Source organism: Vigna radiata, unplaced genomic scaffold (assembly GCF_000741045.1).
Source record: "Vigna radiata var. radiata cultivar VC1973A unplaced genomic scaffold, Vradiata_ver6 scaffold_154, whole genome shotgun sequence".
NCBI classification, from domain to species: domain Eukaryota; kingdom Viridiplantae; phylum Streptophyta; class Magnoliopsida; order Fabales; family Fabaceae; genus Vigna; species Vigna radiata.
Window position 1 is genome coordinate 616,434 of NW_014542916.1, and position 16,936 is coordinate 633,369.

The window sequence follows — 16,936 nt, forward strand, 5'->3', positions numbered from 1 at the left end:
AGATTCCTTCACTAATGTCTTTTTTTTTTTTATATATATTTCGAAATGTATTTGTTATTTTAGATTTTCGATTACAGAATTTAATAAAATTTTTTATTTTCAATATTTTCAATACTGCAATCCAGAATATAAAATAAAAAAAAAATACATTTTGCATAATTTGAATTCATAAACAAATGTAAATTTTGCATTTTGAATTGAATATTTCGAAATTGAAAATTTGTATTTCGAAATACAGTTTTTATATACCAAAACAATTCTAGATCGCGTTTCCGCAACTCAAAAATAGAAGATGGTCAAAGTGGAGTTTTAAAATGTATGGAGATGTAGGTGTTGTTCCATATTTAGAAATATTGTCTAGACTGACAATAAACTTGGACTAATGCATTTCATCAATGTACATGTATTTCATCCTGGACCTCATATTTTCTTCTTGCACCTCCATAAGAAAAATTGAGAAGCCAAATCTATCCTCATCTTCTCTCTTCCTGCAAGCCCTTCATTGCATAGAGTATGGCCATAATTCATTCAAGGTGTGCCCCTTCATTCTTCCTGCAATTCCACACAGTTCATTTTAACTTTAAAAGATACATTTCAAACTATATAACTAGAAATGCATTTTTTGTTTTGCATTCTGATCCGAATTGTAAAAAATTAAATTTCAAATTGTATAATTTAAAATACAGTTTTTGTTCCAAAATATAATATTTCAAAACATTATCAAATTCTATTGTTTGGAATTATAAAAAATAAATAAAATTAGAATTTTAAAATATATGGAAATGCAGCAAGAAATTATGAAGGCGCACGCTCTAATGTATATAAAAATAGGGAAAACAAATTACGTATAGTGACGACTTCTATAAAAATAATTTTTAAAATAACCACTTTATTTTTTATAAAATGATATTTGAATTATCTATTTTGAAAATATTTTAAAATAAGTTGTTCAAAAATTTTAGAATAGAATTTTAAAAATAAGATTTCCAAAAGAAAAACACCGCCTTTTCTAAAATAAGCTTTTTTGAGTAGTTAGGTCTTGTTCATTTGAGTGTATTTGAAGGAGAGTAATTGAGTGAATTTGAGAGGATTTGAAAGTAATTTTTTTTTGTTTATTTGAATGAATTTGAAAATAAACGATAGTGGATTTTTAAGTAAAGTTTTTGAGAATTAGTGTAGGATTTAATTTATGTGATAGATTAAAAAATTTACTTTCAAATTCACTCTCACTTGTCTCTAAATCTATTCAAATAAATAACAAAAAAATTTATCTTCAAATCCTCTCAATTACTCTCTCTCAAATCCACTTAAGTAAACAGAAACTTAGTAATAATAGAGATAAAAAATCTTATCCATTCGAAGCACAATCGATTTAGGTGATGTTTTGGTCCGCAAGGCTCAATACTCGTAAGAGGTCATTGTTAACCATACTTAGACCTATAAATAGTTACAAATATCAAGTCAACGTTCATCGACACTTGGGACATCTCGATTCATCGGCCCCAAATGTCAATTATTTTAAATTTTTGTTTACAAAGAATACAATTATTTCGTTAGCTTAAATTATTACATTGAAGTTAAAACATTCTGAAAAAAATAGGAGAAGACAGACATAATAAAATGTTGAAAAAAAAGAAAATAAATTTATAAATTTTAATAAATTACATTTTAATTTTTGCATATTTTGTTAGCTTGCCTATTTTTATAGCGTATTGTGTAACATGTTGGATTCCTGAGCAAGTGAGTATGCATTATTTTGAAGAGTTAGTGATACATTATTCCATTTTATTTTATTTAAACTTTCACTTTGTTATCTTAGTCTCTTCTCTTCCTCACTCTTTCAACAAGTCTAATTATAAGCTAATAGTCCCTTCATATTTACCCCATCCTAGCCCGAATATTAAAAACAACCATGTTATTATAAAAGTTAATTAATAATATTTTTACTAATTTTATTTAAAATATTGTTCTTAGATTACTTTTTATTGAAAACTGTTTCGATTTACGGAATTGAGGTCAAATATTTTCTTTAATACAGTCTTTCAGCTTCAAGTACATATTAAAACTTCTCATTTTTACTTCAAACTCTCTAATGTTAAGTCAAACTAAAAGTTATATACGAAAGGAATTTTGATGTTAAAGTCAGTAAGTGTTTAACAATATTAATAATATATATGCAAATAATAGAACCAACCTACCATAATATCATAAATTTGTCTTTATAGATTTCGAGATGAACTTCAGATTAACATTGGTTTAATTACAACACAATTGGTAATGATCTTACTTAGGTTTAACATAATTATTCTTAGCGTTAACTCCGGTTCAGTCCGATCGGTCGGTTCTCCAATTGGTTCCTTTGAAGTCATAGACTGAAAGAATAATTTGATTCCCCGACTAATTAGACAATTATATTATACAAAACTAATAAAAAAATTATTAAAACTAAAGTTTCAATCAAATTAATATTATTTTTAAATGTCATTAAATAAAATAAGGTAAAATTTCTTTATATTTTAGACTAACTTTTTTATTGGTACATTTAATTAAGTGTAAGTGCTAAATTCGCTTTTTTATCAAAACTTTCTTATTCTTTCACTTTTCAAGTTTTTGAGGTTGGTTCTCATTGTGTTGTGTTACAACAATTTCACACAACACCATGCAATAACATTTTTATAAATTTTGTATTTACCACATAAACTAAAACGACATTATGCTTCTTTTATTTGGTGTCTTGAGACCATAACCATGGTTTAAGTTTTATAACCTCATTAAATTAGTTTTGTAGTTATTAAATCCTTATTATAACTTTTCTCTTAAAAATCTAATATACTCACTACATTAAATTAAAGCACTTATACCAAACTATTTAAGTATTAATAACTAATATAAATATTAATATAGTTGATATTAATAAATTATTTCCTATAACCCGCGTCTTGTGGCCTGCGTTTATAGATTCTGTGGACTAATCTTATAATGTGAACATATTTAAGGAATAAGGAATTGACTTACATTTTACTATTCGTAATTGAATTTTGTTAAGTAAAGGAGAATTTTGAGTCATCTTGAGTTTTAACATTTATTTTTTAAACTAAATAATTTCAAAATAATTCTTATGTGAACTCTTTACTTTTTATTTCATTAGACTAATCACACGTAAAGCTTGATTCAAATAAAAAAAAACAAATTCCTACTAATTGAAACGTTATTACCAATAATGTTATCAATTAAATGCGTGCACACACTAAAATAAATTGGTTACTTTTCTATTTATCAAACTCAGATTGATTTTTGAATGCCTCCAATATGAATTAATCTTTGACTTAGTTATTTTTAATTGCACTTAAGAGATATTCATGACGCTCACACACACTTAGGTAGAATTAGTCCTTTTTTTCTCTTAGGTTTGATCTTTCAACTCTACTTTTTTATAGTAATCTTTTTTTCTTTATCACATTTCAAAATTACTTCATTCCTTCCCATGTTAAATTTATCATAATTTTCAGCATATTTCATTGCCATGTATTTAACCATAGGCACAACCAAAGGAAAAATAAAAGTAACTAACTAGATTTGCTAATCAAAACCCTTTGAAATGTAAATTTAAACTGAGATTTTATTCAAAAAGTTGGGTTAATTCCAAATAGAAAACACACACAAGCTTTTAAAAGGGTAGAAGAAAGTGTTGAAGATGAGAACTTTTTGTGTCTAATTTTACAAAGATCCTTTAGAAGAAAAAGTTAAATTATTTATTGAATGCGATTTGTCTATAGTAGTTGCCCTCCAAATAGGGTTGCTTCATGCACTATAAACATTGATTGATACATTTTCAACCTTTAATAACTTTTGCCTTCTCTTTAAGATTGAGCCAAATTATCGAACATTCACGTAACGAAATTAATTGTATCTTTATTAACCAAACAACACCATCGCCCTTTTAATTTTCCCCCACTAAGAAGGCAACTATATATAATAAACAATATAATTAATTAATAACCAAAATAGAAAGATGCCACATCCAATTTCATCTCACCATCTAACCAAATCTCAATACAAAAGATGAAAGTTACCCATCATGCCCATCACAATATTTCAAACCTGTCATAAACACAAAAAGCTAAAATAACTAGAACACATATTTATCTAAAATCACCTTGCATTTTTAAACATTTTACAATATTAGTAAGTCACAAGTCAACTCCTTGAAAATGGTAAAAGAGAAAACGCTAGAAGGAGGGTTTGAACCTCCGACCTTGTGGTTAACAGCCACACGCTCTAACCAACTGAGCTATTCCAGCTTTCGATTTTTTTATATTAAATAATGTATTTATTAAAAATAAAAGAAGGTTAGAGAAACGAAAATGGCAACGACAAAACGGCTCCTTTCAGCTGTTGTTATTCCTAACGTGTATTTCAGTTTCGAGTGAGTCGTCTCTCTCATTTTTTTCTTTTCTCCTTTTCTCTTGAATTCCTCTCACCACACTCTTACATTACATACACAGCCAACCAAACCAAACAATATATAAACAACAACATTCTAATCGCATCGCATCACATCACATGAACCTTCCACCACTTTGATCTCTCGCAGTTCCACCGATGGCGGGTGCACTCTCCCATAGACAATTCCAGCACCAACCACCATCCTCCTTCTCGCGCCTCCTCCTCCTCCTCACTCTCCTCCCGCTCACCCTCGCCTCCATCGCTTTCGTCCTCCAATGGCGCGGTGGCGTCACCGACCCCCTTACCCGCTGGTCACCCGATCAACCCCAGTTTCCCGGCATGTCCTTCACCGATTCCACTCCCTCTCGCCGCACCTCCGATTGTACCAACCCCCTTTCCCAGTCTCTCAACCCCTCTTTCCCCTACTTCCGCGACTGGAACTTTGATTTTTCCCCCCACCTCTCACCTAAGGTCCTCTACCCTGTCATAAACCCTTCGTCTTACCACTACCATCATCATTATCATCGTTCTTTAGCGAATTTCGGATTTCTGATTCTCCCTTGTTGACTCTTTTAAATTTTGGAATTCGTTCAGATATGTGTCACCACGAGCACCTCCGCTGGGTTGGAGCAGACGCTGCCGTGGATCTTCTACCACAAGGTCATCGGAGTCTCCAGCTTCCTCCTCTTCGTCGAAGGGAAGGCTGCGTTGCCTAATGTCACTAGGGTTTTAGAGAGCATTCCCGTGAGTTAGTTTTTTTGTTATTTTTTTATTGTTATCCGGGGATTCGTTTTTTTTTTTTGGATCTTTGATTGGAATTTGAAACGTGTTTTTGTTTTTTTGAATCAGGGGGTGAAGGTTGTGTTTAGAACGAGGGAGTTAGAGGAGCAGCAAGCTAAAAGGTATTTTGTTTTGTTCCACTTTTAGACTTGTTCTGGATTGAAAAAGTTTTTCTTTTACTGTTTGAGTGGCGAGAGTTTTTTTCAAACGAACTTATTGCGCGTGGTTTTTGAATGCTTTTTTTCTTTTGTTTAGATGGTGTTGACTGTTTTATTAAGTGCACGTCTGTGCTGGTGGTATGTTTTTTCTGAGTTTGAAGTTCGAGATGCGATCTGGATCTGGTCTGTGTATAGTTTGTTGATACGGATCTTTGGTTGTGGTTTTTGTTTAAATTATTCTGTAGATTTGTGGTTAGTTTGTTGATGGAGATCATTGGTAGAGGATTGAGCTTAGGTGATCCACTATATCACTGTTTGTGTTGTGGATTGCAATAGTTATTGCATCTTTTAGAAATTCTGTTCTGGCTTGGTTTTTTTTTTTTTTAATCTAAATCTAAATGTATGCCTATTTGGTGACATAATGATGGGATTCAGAATATGTATATGATCAAATGCTTGTCTTGGAAGATCTTGCTGGCATATGAAAAAATTGACGTCACCAAGGTTCTGATCCACATAGAAATTCTTTCCCATTTTATCCTTTGTTACGAAATCCACCATGGCTAAAACAGTTAAACTGTTTCGGTCAAATGATTCTTCGACCTCAGATCAGGGCTTGATCTGTCAAGTGCTCTCTATTGCTTTGATTTTTGTTTGAAATAATATTCCCATACTTGTTATCGTGTAATTCTCAGACATGAAACCTTTTCTATGAATTGTCTAGTTTACCCTTCAGTGGGTTTTAGTTGTGAAGAACATCATAGCACTAGTGGGAGCCAAGTATTCTGAATCTTGCTCTCTTTTATATAGAATAATGGATAATGGATAATGAAGTACTGAACACCTTAAAGGGATGGGGTAGGTTTAAAATATAAAATTCATCATTGGGGGGTTCTTATTTCACACACAGCGTAAGATATTGAGATCAGTAATTTGCTATAATCTTCGTAGGTTTTTTATTTGTATGGAGTTTCTGGAATTTAAGATTACATGCTAAAGTTTAACACAACGATTTGTTCCTTATTTGCGTATTTCCAATGTCTGTTATCTATTATTTCAGCCGAATATGGAACGAGACTTGGTTGGCAAGCTTCTTCTACAAACCATGTAACTATGAGTTGTTTGTGAAGCAATCTTTGAATATGGAAATGGCTATTGTCATGGCAAGGGTATTGTGATTTCTTTTACTGTATTAATCATTATCATACCTTCAGTTTTGTAGTTTACTTTTTTTTTTATGATTTTCTTTTTCTGGATGATATTTTTTTGTTTAGGATTCTGGAATGGATTGGATCATCCATCTGGACACTGATGAGCTGATGCATCCAGCAGGAACCCCGGAGTACTCTTTAAGGCAGTTATTAGCTGATGTGCCTGGAAATGTTGATATGGTCATTTTTCCTAATTATGTGAGTGCAGGAATTTTATTTTGATCCTGACTGTAGTATTTGATATTAGTTGATCGAATTGTATTCTTTTTGCCCTTTTGATATTCATTGATGATTTTAAACATGGTTATGAAATGTTATTTGTTTCAGGAAAGCAGCGTGGAGAGAGATGATATCAGGGAGCCTTTCAGTGAGGTATTTGTTTAAATAGCTTACCTAAGTTTTAAGCCAGTGTATCATCTATATTTAAATCTAAATGTGATACAGTCAACACGATGTGTTTCCATCTGCTAGTGATGCGAATTGTAGATTGTATCTCTTTTGGGCATGACTTGCATAGTGATCACCGGAATCGTTTTGGAATTGTGTATGAATCACGATTTTTGGCTGCATCACTTGATTATGGTGTGTAAGTTTTGCAATGGCAAGTTTATGCTCCAAGGGTTGTCGGGTCTGCCTGGAATGGCACTTTTCACTTCCGAAGTTGAAGAAAATGACAGCCGCAGTGAGCAAATCATGTGCTGTGTATTTCTAACTTCTGTTCCTCTCATGACTGTACTTGTATTTAGCCTGTCAGAAAAATGAAATGACCTAATTGACAACTTAATGAACCGTAAACGACAGTGTTATACAGAGACTTATATTTACATATTGTGTGTCTATTGTAGTTTTATCTGCAAGTCATACTGTGGTTCAACTTGGACTTTGATTTGACCATCATTTTAACTTTGATGTCTAGTATCAAATGAAAGAAGTATTGAATTGATATGATTATTGCTTTTATTAATTACTGTTTAATGTCTGTTTATGATAATGTCTTTTGTAAAAACAGTAAAATCTATTAATGCTTATTATAACTTCTATTATACTAAAGCTGACATGCATATGCATTCATACCCAGGAGAGGAGTTCCGTATGTGTTTTACAAGAACCTTTTATGGAATGTTTACAGTGCAGAAATGATGTATTTTTAGCCATGAAGATGCGTTCTTTAGAATTTTATACTTTATTACAAGAGTATTTTAACTTCTAATGTCTATTGAATAAAAGTGAGGCAGAAGCTAACTTGGTAGGATCGAGTGATTCAAAATCCAACCTGTTAATACAGTTTAGGGCCTGTTCGGACAAACTTTTCCATAAAGATTTCTAGAAGAAAAAAAGGAAATGATCTTGTAGCCTTTTCGCTAATGTTGTTCGCTGTACCAACTTCTTTATCCTTTTCGAAATCAAATGTGTTATTGACACATTTAAGTTGCATGTTATCATAGGTTTCAATGTTCAAGAAGAACTACGATCATCTTCCAAAGGATGTATATTTTGGAAATTATAAAGAATCAACCCGTGGCAATCCAAACTATTTTCTTACTTATGGAAATGGGAAATCAGCTGCCAGGATTCAGGATCATCTCCGTCCCAATGGTGCCCACAGATGGCACAACTATATGAAGACACCCAAGTACGTTGATCCTGCCTGTCATTAATTTATGAGTGTGTATTATGTAATACATGTGCATATGTATTCATTTTTAGTACCAACATGATTTCATTGTTAAGGGTACTTAGTACTGAATCTGCATTTATTTTGGAGTTTAATAAGTCTAGTTTACAAGTTGAAAGGTTAAACATAAAAAATTGAGTCGTCTATCATGTATAAATTACCCTATAATTATTTCGAGCTTAGTGTAGACTGTTTTGGTAGGTCTTATCTCAAATAAATTTCATACCATCATAGTGTGCTGAAAGTATTTCCTTGTGAATGTATTGCTGACTTTTCTTTTTCTTCTTGATCTTTTTCTGAAATACTTGGTAGTTGCTTATTGCTGTTAATTTCCTTATGTGAATACTTAATAGTGAAGAATGCATAATTCTGTGTATATATTTTACACTGATATGTATGCCAAATCTTTCATCAGAGAGATAAAATTGGAAGAAGCTGCTGTTCTGCATTACACCTACACCAAATTTTCTGATTTGACTTCAAGACGTGATCGTTGTGGCTGCAAGCCTACTAAAGAAGATGTTAAAAGATGCTTCATGTTGGATTTTGATAGATCTGTAAGTTATAGTTGCCGATTACACGCACTAGTTCATTGTAGTTATAAATTTTACCAGTTTTTTCTATGTTAAAAAGTAAATTATTTGTTGCAATTACATTCTTATATTCCAAAGATTATCTTATGGGTTTGACAATTTGATGTTTTTCTAAGCCCACACAAAGGTTTCTGAGTTGAATCTAGTCCAGAACTTTCGTTTTGTTGTTATTTTTTTGCATGATTTTGTGACATTCCCCGCTGAGTTTTCTCAGAAAAAAATTGTTCTTTTGTTGTTCACTTGTGAATCAGAAATACCCTTCCGTCCTTTTTATCCTTTTTATTTGTTCTTGGTGGCTTGCCTAATGACTTGAGTAGTTGTTTTTTCGTTATGTTTTTGTTCTTTACTTCCTAGCTTGTTGGCCTGTGTGGGTTAACACTGTATCGTTTATATTTTTTTAATCGGACACAACTCTTTTGTTTAGGCATTCATAATTGCTTCCACTGCAACTGAGGAAGAAATGCTTCAATGGTAAGTGGTGATATGAGAATTACTAGAGTTTTGATGGGGGTTCAGGGTAGTAAGCATCTGAACTATTTGTTCTTAATGGGCCTTTTCTTTCACGTAGGTATCGTGAACGCATTGTCTGGACTGATAAAGCACTTAACACGAGACTTATCAGGAAAGGCATCTTGACTCGTATTTATGCTCCCATGGTAAGTTCACATACATGGAATTTGCTTTCCGGTCTCTCTTAAAACAATTTACATGGTCAACATAGTTGTCAGAAACGGTATTCATCTTTCCACCTAAAACTTATCTTTGCAGATTATTATTCAAAGTTTGAGGGAATCTGGTGTGTTTAGCTCAGTGATTGCAAAAGCTACTCAAACGAATTTATCAAAAGAGAAGTTTTTAAAATCTGTTGACAGTAGCAATTCAACTAGGAATTCCAGATCAGATATGTTCTCTTCTAGAAAATTTGATGCCGGCAGGTTATCCCAAGCAACTGGTAGAAGAATTTTGAAAGTTATAGATGATTCACTGCCATCTGCAATCCCACCGTTGTCTCCACCAAACTACGATCATGCTGACCTGATTACTTAATTTTTTGACTGATTCCTTGCCATGGCCAGAAATTATTTTGAAGAGAATGTTAATTGTGAGGAAGAAAAAGACGATGATAGAAGCTCTTCTGGCTGTCACGACGGGCATTCCAGTTTTTTGGCTTCATGGGGTTTTTCCCGATCATTACCCAAGCGCTTATGTAAATTTCAGGTATAGATCGTAGCCTTAGTGTAGAAATCATACAAAGCAGATTTTGCTAACATTTTAAATTATTCTTTTTTACCTCTAATCTGTTTTTATTTCTTTCATCCCCTCCTATTTTTAGAGTCATTTGAGCAGATTGGATGCCATTGTATTGGAAATAGAGGCTGTTTGTATTTTTTTTATACCCATTGAGAGAGACAGTGATATATACAGAGGTTAAGATGTTTTTCCCCGGAAGTGGAAATGGTTCATGCAATGAAAAATGGATGAAAAATGTTGTAGATAGATTAGAATGAAATATGGGTTTGGTAGCATTCTATCGAATGTTGAAAAATGACACGTCTTAGTTTCACTTTCACTTTTAAGAAAAGTACTATTCAATTCTAATAACGTTTCCAATTCAAACTAATAAACTTGAAGTCAATTTTTGCGTTAAGCATATGAAAGTAATAACCAGTATCGGGAAAATACGTTATAGTTAATTGACAAAACGTAATATAAAAAATAATAAAATTAAAAGAAATCATATATTAATGTCAAAAACTTAAAATAACAATAAAACATAATGTAAATGTCCTAAATTTTTATTTATCTAATTCTTCTTTGTACTAATATAATTATCTTCTATTCTACCCAATGAAATATATTCCTTCTCATCCCCTTCAATGACATATATTCATAAATTTAGAATCAAAGCTATTAAACCTCATTTTGAATCTTCTCTTTATCCCTTCTTCCTCTTGGATTCAAGTTATATCTAAACTTTTTCAATAACTTATATCTAAACCTTTCTAAAAAGAGTACTTAGTTTCAATAACAAACCTATACACCTCTTTCTTTTATTGTTTGTTTTTCTTGCAAAAGATTTTACTTTTTTCAGCACTTCATAAACAATTGTTCAATTAAGAATGAGATCATAAAAAGAAGAAGCTCATTTCACTTATTTTTATTAGGTTAAAATTCGAATTTAGTCTTTATTTTTCTTGTGTCAATTTATTCAATACTTTTTGTTCAATAAGGTCTTTTTTTTGTCAATTTTGTTTAATTTAATTCTTTTTATTAAAGTTGTTTAAATAATTAACAAACAATGAATAATATATGTTATATATAAATTTGAGACTTTTTTTAATTTTTATTTTTTTTAATTTAAAAAAAAATGTCCATGTAGTATCGTGATAGGCTTAGTGTTATGTAAGTGTCATTGTGACATGTTTATATTCAATTTGGTTTTTATATTTATTATTTTTGTTCAATTTAGTATATATATTTTTTAAAATAGAGTAATTTTGTCTCTTTCTAAATTGAGATTAAATTTAATTTTTTAAAATTCATATTTTTTTATTAAATATTTTTGATTTAGGGGTAGAATTGGTTTAAAATTAAAACGAAAATTTTAGAAATGAGAATTAAAACCATTTGTTTAAAATTTTGTAACTATTTAATACTTTTATGTGATTTTTAGGTTAAAAATCAATTAAATAGTTTAACTTAAAAATTAATATAACTTTATTCTAAATAGGTTTAAACCTCTTTTTGGTCCCTAAGTTATGAGCGGATGTTCAGTTTAGTCCCCGCTTTTAAAAATGTAAACTTTTGGTTCCTAAGTTAAAAAAAATGTATCAAATGAGTCTTTTTTTGATGTTCATAGTCAAAGTACAAAGAGTAATCTAAAGTGCTGTTATTATTAAGAAACAAATAAGAGCAATCTAAAGATTTAGCAGTTGTTAAGAAACAACCAAAAACAGTATTTCAAGTCAAAAAATGACTCATTTGATACATTTTTTATAACTTAGGGATCAAAGATTTACATTTTTAAAAACGGAGACTAAACTGAACATCCGCTTATAACTTAGGGACCAAAAAGAGGTTTAAACCTTTTAAATATTGTGTTTTAATAAAAGTGTTATTTTCATTGTAATTCATAATATAAAATGTATTTGAAAACAATGTAATAAAAATCCATGTTAATATAATTTTAACTTTTTGGAAGTTTTTATACGATAACAACAATTTAGTTTAATTATTTAAAAACACACATTTTCAAAATAGTTATCATATCCCGTAATAGCCAACAAGTTAAAGAGTATTTATATTAATCTTTCTATTTATTTTATAGATTACTTTTTTTAGTTTTTGTATAATTTTTTCATGGTGAGATCAATTGAGAAAAAAAATCATCTTAATTTATTTTACCATACACTAAAATAGGAAAATTGTTCATTATTTTTATAGAATCATACAATAGATGACTTGTATGTAATGATGACTTGGTCATTAGATTTTTTATTTCTATGGAGGGATTCTGGTACTAGAAAATTTGTTCGAATGCTTGAACTTGAGTGTTGTTGGTTCTCGATTGAAAATTTGTTTAACATTGTACTTACAGAGTCGAAAATGTATCCTATAAAGAGACTTTCACTCTACAAAATCCTTAACTTTCCTTTCGTGGACTACTTTTCCTCCTCTTCTTAGTACTTGTCCTTCCCAGGATGAATGGATGTTGTGTTTGTAGAAGATTCTTTAAAGCTCAAGTTAACTCTCAAAATTAAAGAATAGTCAAAATGAGAATTAATGTATAAAAATAAAGTCAAAATGGGAATTAATGCATAAAAATAAAGTCAAAATCTGATTATTGTTATATTTATAGCAATATTTTAATACTTATGGACCCTTACCTGATTGGGCCATGGTGTGGGCTCAATGCAAAAAAATAAAGTCAAAATCTAATTATTGTTATATTTATAGCAATATTTTAATACTTATGGAACCTTACCTGAATGGGCCATGGTATGGGCTCAATGGCCCAATACCTAATTTTACATGCATCTATGGTTAGTCGGTTTTGACTAAGTTATGTAGTACATGGTTCACAATATCTTCGACAAGCGACACATGGTAACAATAAAAAACATACAACTCTCGACAAATGGCAATTAGATAGCCGTAGGAGACACCAGATTGTAGTTGGTAACACTTAACACATGGTACGAGGCATGTGTTCATCATCATACAACGCTTGATCCTTGGTAGGGAGTATGTAATATTCGACTTTCAACATGTAGCACATTGTACTTAGCCTTTGACAAACATATGTTGACCTTTGGCGAGCAGTTCTCGGTCTTTGATAAGCAATTATAACCTTTAAAAGATAGTACTTAGCCATTGGTAGACAAATAGTAAACTTTACTTGATAGCACCTGCATCTGACAATCAACTTCTAACCTCTATTGAGTAGTGGTCAACCTTTGGCTTGAGAGCACTCAATGGTAAAGACCAACGCTTAATGTTAGGGCCATTGAAGTTCTCTGACTTAAGCGTGCTCAGCAGTAGAAACTATCACTTAGCGTCATGTCATGAAAGTGTCACTGACTGTGAGGTTTTAAGACCAACAATCAATGCTCCTAGCTTGCCTTTCAATGCCATATTAGATGCTTCTGAGAATGTGAGATTTTGGATTGTTTCATTGTACAGTTTGATATGTTGCATTTTTCTCAACTCAAATTCATTTCAAATGTTTTATAATTGATACCTAAATTGACCAATTGCAACAATTAAAATTTCTCATTCAAAAACAACCCAATTCATATAATTTCCCAAACCAACATACCAATTCCAATTTCAGCACAACAAAAATACAAAGTACACATCGCAAGAATACCATTAGAAACAATTCATGTATCAAAACACAGATTCAACATGCAAACAATTCAACTGGCAAAAAATCAATCATGAAATGTGTGAAAAACTTAGCTTCCCTCACTTTAGAAGATAACTCAAAACTTTCTAAGAACTTGTGAAAACTCTACCTCAACCTAAATATATTGTCTTTAGGTATTTATAGTAACTCATGCTCCTTACAAACTAATATACATATACAATAAAATGTAAAAATATAAAAAAAATGACACTAAGAAATATATGTCAGACAAAATTTCATCGCAATAGAAAAACAATTCAGATCGAACCAAACAAACCACTTATTAGCCGAAAGTGAAAAAAAGACACAAAGAGTACATGTAACCTAAAAGATATTACATGCAAAGTAAGAATAAACAACACAAACTGTGAAAGACCGAAAATTTTATTATCCGAATGAAGATTTTGTTTGATTAAACTTTAAAAGAATTTTGCGATGATCAAAATCTCAACCTCTTATTATAAAGATAAAAGAATTTAAGTGAGGAAAATGAAGAAACCTAACAAGGTTGAAAGAGAATATGTTAAAGAAAAAGAGGTTTTTGTATTTTCAAACTCCAAGACTAGTTTTGTTTTATTAAAAAAGAACTTTATAAATTAAAAAGATTCTACAAGAAATATTTATACTAAAACATACGAGCAGATTAAAATATTATCTTAAACTGATTCAAAAGTTAAAAATTGATTTAAGCTATTTCTTTTTAATTTTGAACAGTTTAATTCAATTTCAGATTAAAAACACAACTACACTCCCATTAAATCAAACTATAATATATAATATTATATATTTATATTTAATTATTAAGTTGTAAATATAGATAAGTATGTTCTTCTATAACAGTTTTACTGTTTAATTATATTTTTTTTATATTTATTAAAAAATAATAAAAAATTATATAAGGTTATTTAATTTATTTATAAATGTAAGATTATATTTTTAGCCATTTTTATCATAAATAATCAATGATTTTGTAATGATAAAAATAAAAAAAAAATAAACAAAATTTGAAATCATTTGGTCTGATTTAAAATTTACGTTAAATTAAAATTAAACTCCATTTAGATTTTACATTTATTTTAAATAAATTTTAATAGAAATTTGAATCGTAATCCAGTTCATTAGATTTTTATTTTTTGTAGTAAGTTTGTTTGGGTTTATATACGGTGCCAGATTTTGTTTAAGAAAGTGTGGTTCCTATAGGTATTGGATTAAGTGGTCCCAAACCATTACGGAAAACTTAACGATTTTTTGTTGTCTCGTTAAAGCTAACAGTATGCATATGAACTTCAACTACGCATGTTTACAGATTCATTTGTCACTGTTATTGTAGTGACGCATCTATACCATCCAATTTTTGGTTGTTTCAGGTCCTCTCACAACGTCTTCATCAATTAAAAATTAAACAATATTTATAATTTTTATAGATAATTCTCAATAAAGTAACTACAGATTTTTTTTTTTAATTTTAACTAATATTGTTTGCACTATGTCTAGAACACAATAATTTTAATAATGGTATTATAAGACACATTACGCAAAGTTATTGGCCAAAAGCCTTTCATGGATTGCAATGCCTTTCTCTCTCGAATTAATGTTGATTACAAGTATTGTAAAGCTTCTCAAACACTTTTGAATAACTCGCAAAAATTCAAATTCAACAAAGACAATATTTAGAAAACAAAAGTCTAAACAATGTTACGTAGTATTTGGATGAGACAATTTAGAAAGATAATTTTTTTTAAGAATTTAAAGTTTTTTTTTATATTAAAATGAAATGTTTGATAGAGTAATTAAAAAGTAATGAATTGTTATGTTGTGTTTTGTTAAAGATGAGACTGAGTTGGATGGGTTGAAGGTTAGGTCAAATTGGTCAAGATTGAAGATCAAGTAGAGTCAGCTAGTGTTGAAGGTCAGACTGAATTGGTCAGTGCTGAAGGTTGAGTTAAGTCAGTGTGATTGAAGGTCAGACCAAGTCATTTCATGTTGAAGGACGAACTGAGTCAGATCGTGCCAAAGGACGAGTTGAGTCGGGTCGTGGCAAAGATTGAGCTGAGTCGTCTTAGGACAAAGGTTGAGACTAATTGATTTGGGTTGAAGGTCAAATTAAGTTTTTACTCGGACCAAAGGTTGAGCGAGTTGGCTTACGCTAAAAGTCAAGCTAAGTGGCCTTGACTAAAAGTTGAAATCAATTGATCCTAGTTGAAGGTCGAGACGAGTCAACCCGAACTAAAGGTCAGTGTTAGGAAAAACATGTTATCAATGAAGAATATTATCGTCTTTACCCCAGAGAATCACTCTACTAATGATCAATAAAAAGATACATAAAAATATAACTTGGAAACTCCAAATTTGATGAAAAACCACAATTGTTGTCTAAAAGAAATCAAAGAATAACATTATGTGAAAATTTGTATAATACTTTATTGGTACATATACATTTTAATATATATATTCAAGCATATAAATAACATATTAATATACATTATTATTTGTTTATGCTGGAAATAACCAGTAATATTCAGTTTTATTTTTAAAATATTAATAGATAATTCAAATAAAAAAGTACGTACCTTTATATACTAAGATTCGGTATACAATTACTTTTTCTTTATAAGTTAAAAAAAATCTTATCAAACAATTTATAAAAAGTATATTTTGAGGATTGAAATGAGAGAAAAAAATGATAAAATATAAAGAAGAAAAAGATGAACAATAAAGTCTGATATAATAAGTTAAAAATATTAAAGGTGTTTTTTTTAAAATGTTATATAAAGCTATGGAGTATAGACACTCTATTACGAGTTTTATAAAGCTTTAGCGCAGGTTTTTGAGTTAACATTTTGTTTAATTGGATGATTATCATTTATCTTAATAGGTTATATTTTATATATAGTTTTGATATTGTTATCCTATGTATTTGCATTAATTAGACATTAATTTCACGTTCAAAATAACTCTCATACCTTTTTTTTTTTAGTGATTAAAGTAGATGATTTTGTTGGTTAAGTATTTGTCTTTTTTGGACAGATATAATTATTTGGAATTTTTCTTTTTACATTAATATTTAGTTAAGTATTACTTAATAAATTTAAAAACATGGATGTTTGGACATTCTGATTTTGTTATATATATATATATATATATATATATATATATATATATAT

General features: G+C 30.0%; 1 protein-coding gene and 1 non-coding gene across 3 annotated transcripts; one reads left to right on the forward strand and one right to left on the reverse strand.

Annotated features, from left to right (window-relative positions):
* Positions 1–4,227: 4,227 nt before the first annotated feature.
* TRNAN-GUU lies at positions 4,228–4,301 on the reverse strand. The gene has a single exon. It is a non-coding gene; the product is annotated as a tRNA-Asn (tRNA).
* A 117-nt stretch (positions 4,302–4,418) lies between these two features.
* Positions 4,419–10,360, forward strand: LOC106752583 (glycosyltransferase-like At2g41451). Of its 2 annotated transcripts, XR_002666655.1 has the most exons (12): positions 4,419–4,917; positions 5,041–5,190; positions 5,296–5,348; positions 6,445–6,553; positions 6,659–6,793; positions 6,923–6,967; positions 8,041–8,228; positions 8,686–8,827; positions 9,288–9,334; positions 9,432–9,519; positions 9,632–10,081; positions 10,197–10,360. XR_002666655.1 is itself a non-coding variant. In XM_014634296.2 (11 exons), exons 1-11 carry the CDS (start codon positions 4,603–4,605, stop codon positions 9,908–9,910), a joined length of 1,551 nt encoding a protein of 516 aa, XP_014489782.1. In that variant the 5' UTR covers positions 4,419–4,602; the 3' UTR covers positions 9,911–10,360. The 2 variants fall into 2 exon arrangements, 1 of the variants encoding a protein (XP_014489782.1); XM_014634296.2 differs by having other exon boundaries at positions 9,632–10,360.
* Positions 10,361–16,936: the final 6,576 nt, after the last annotated feature.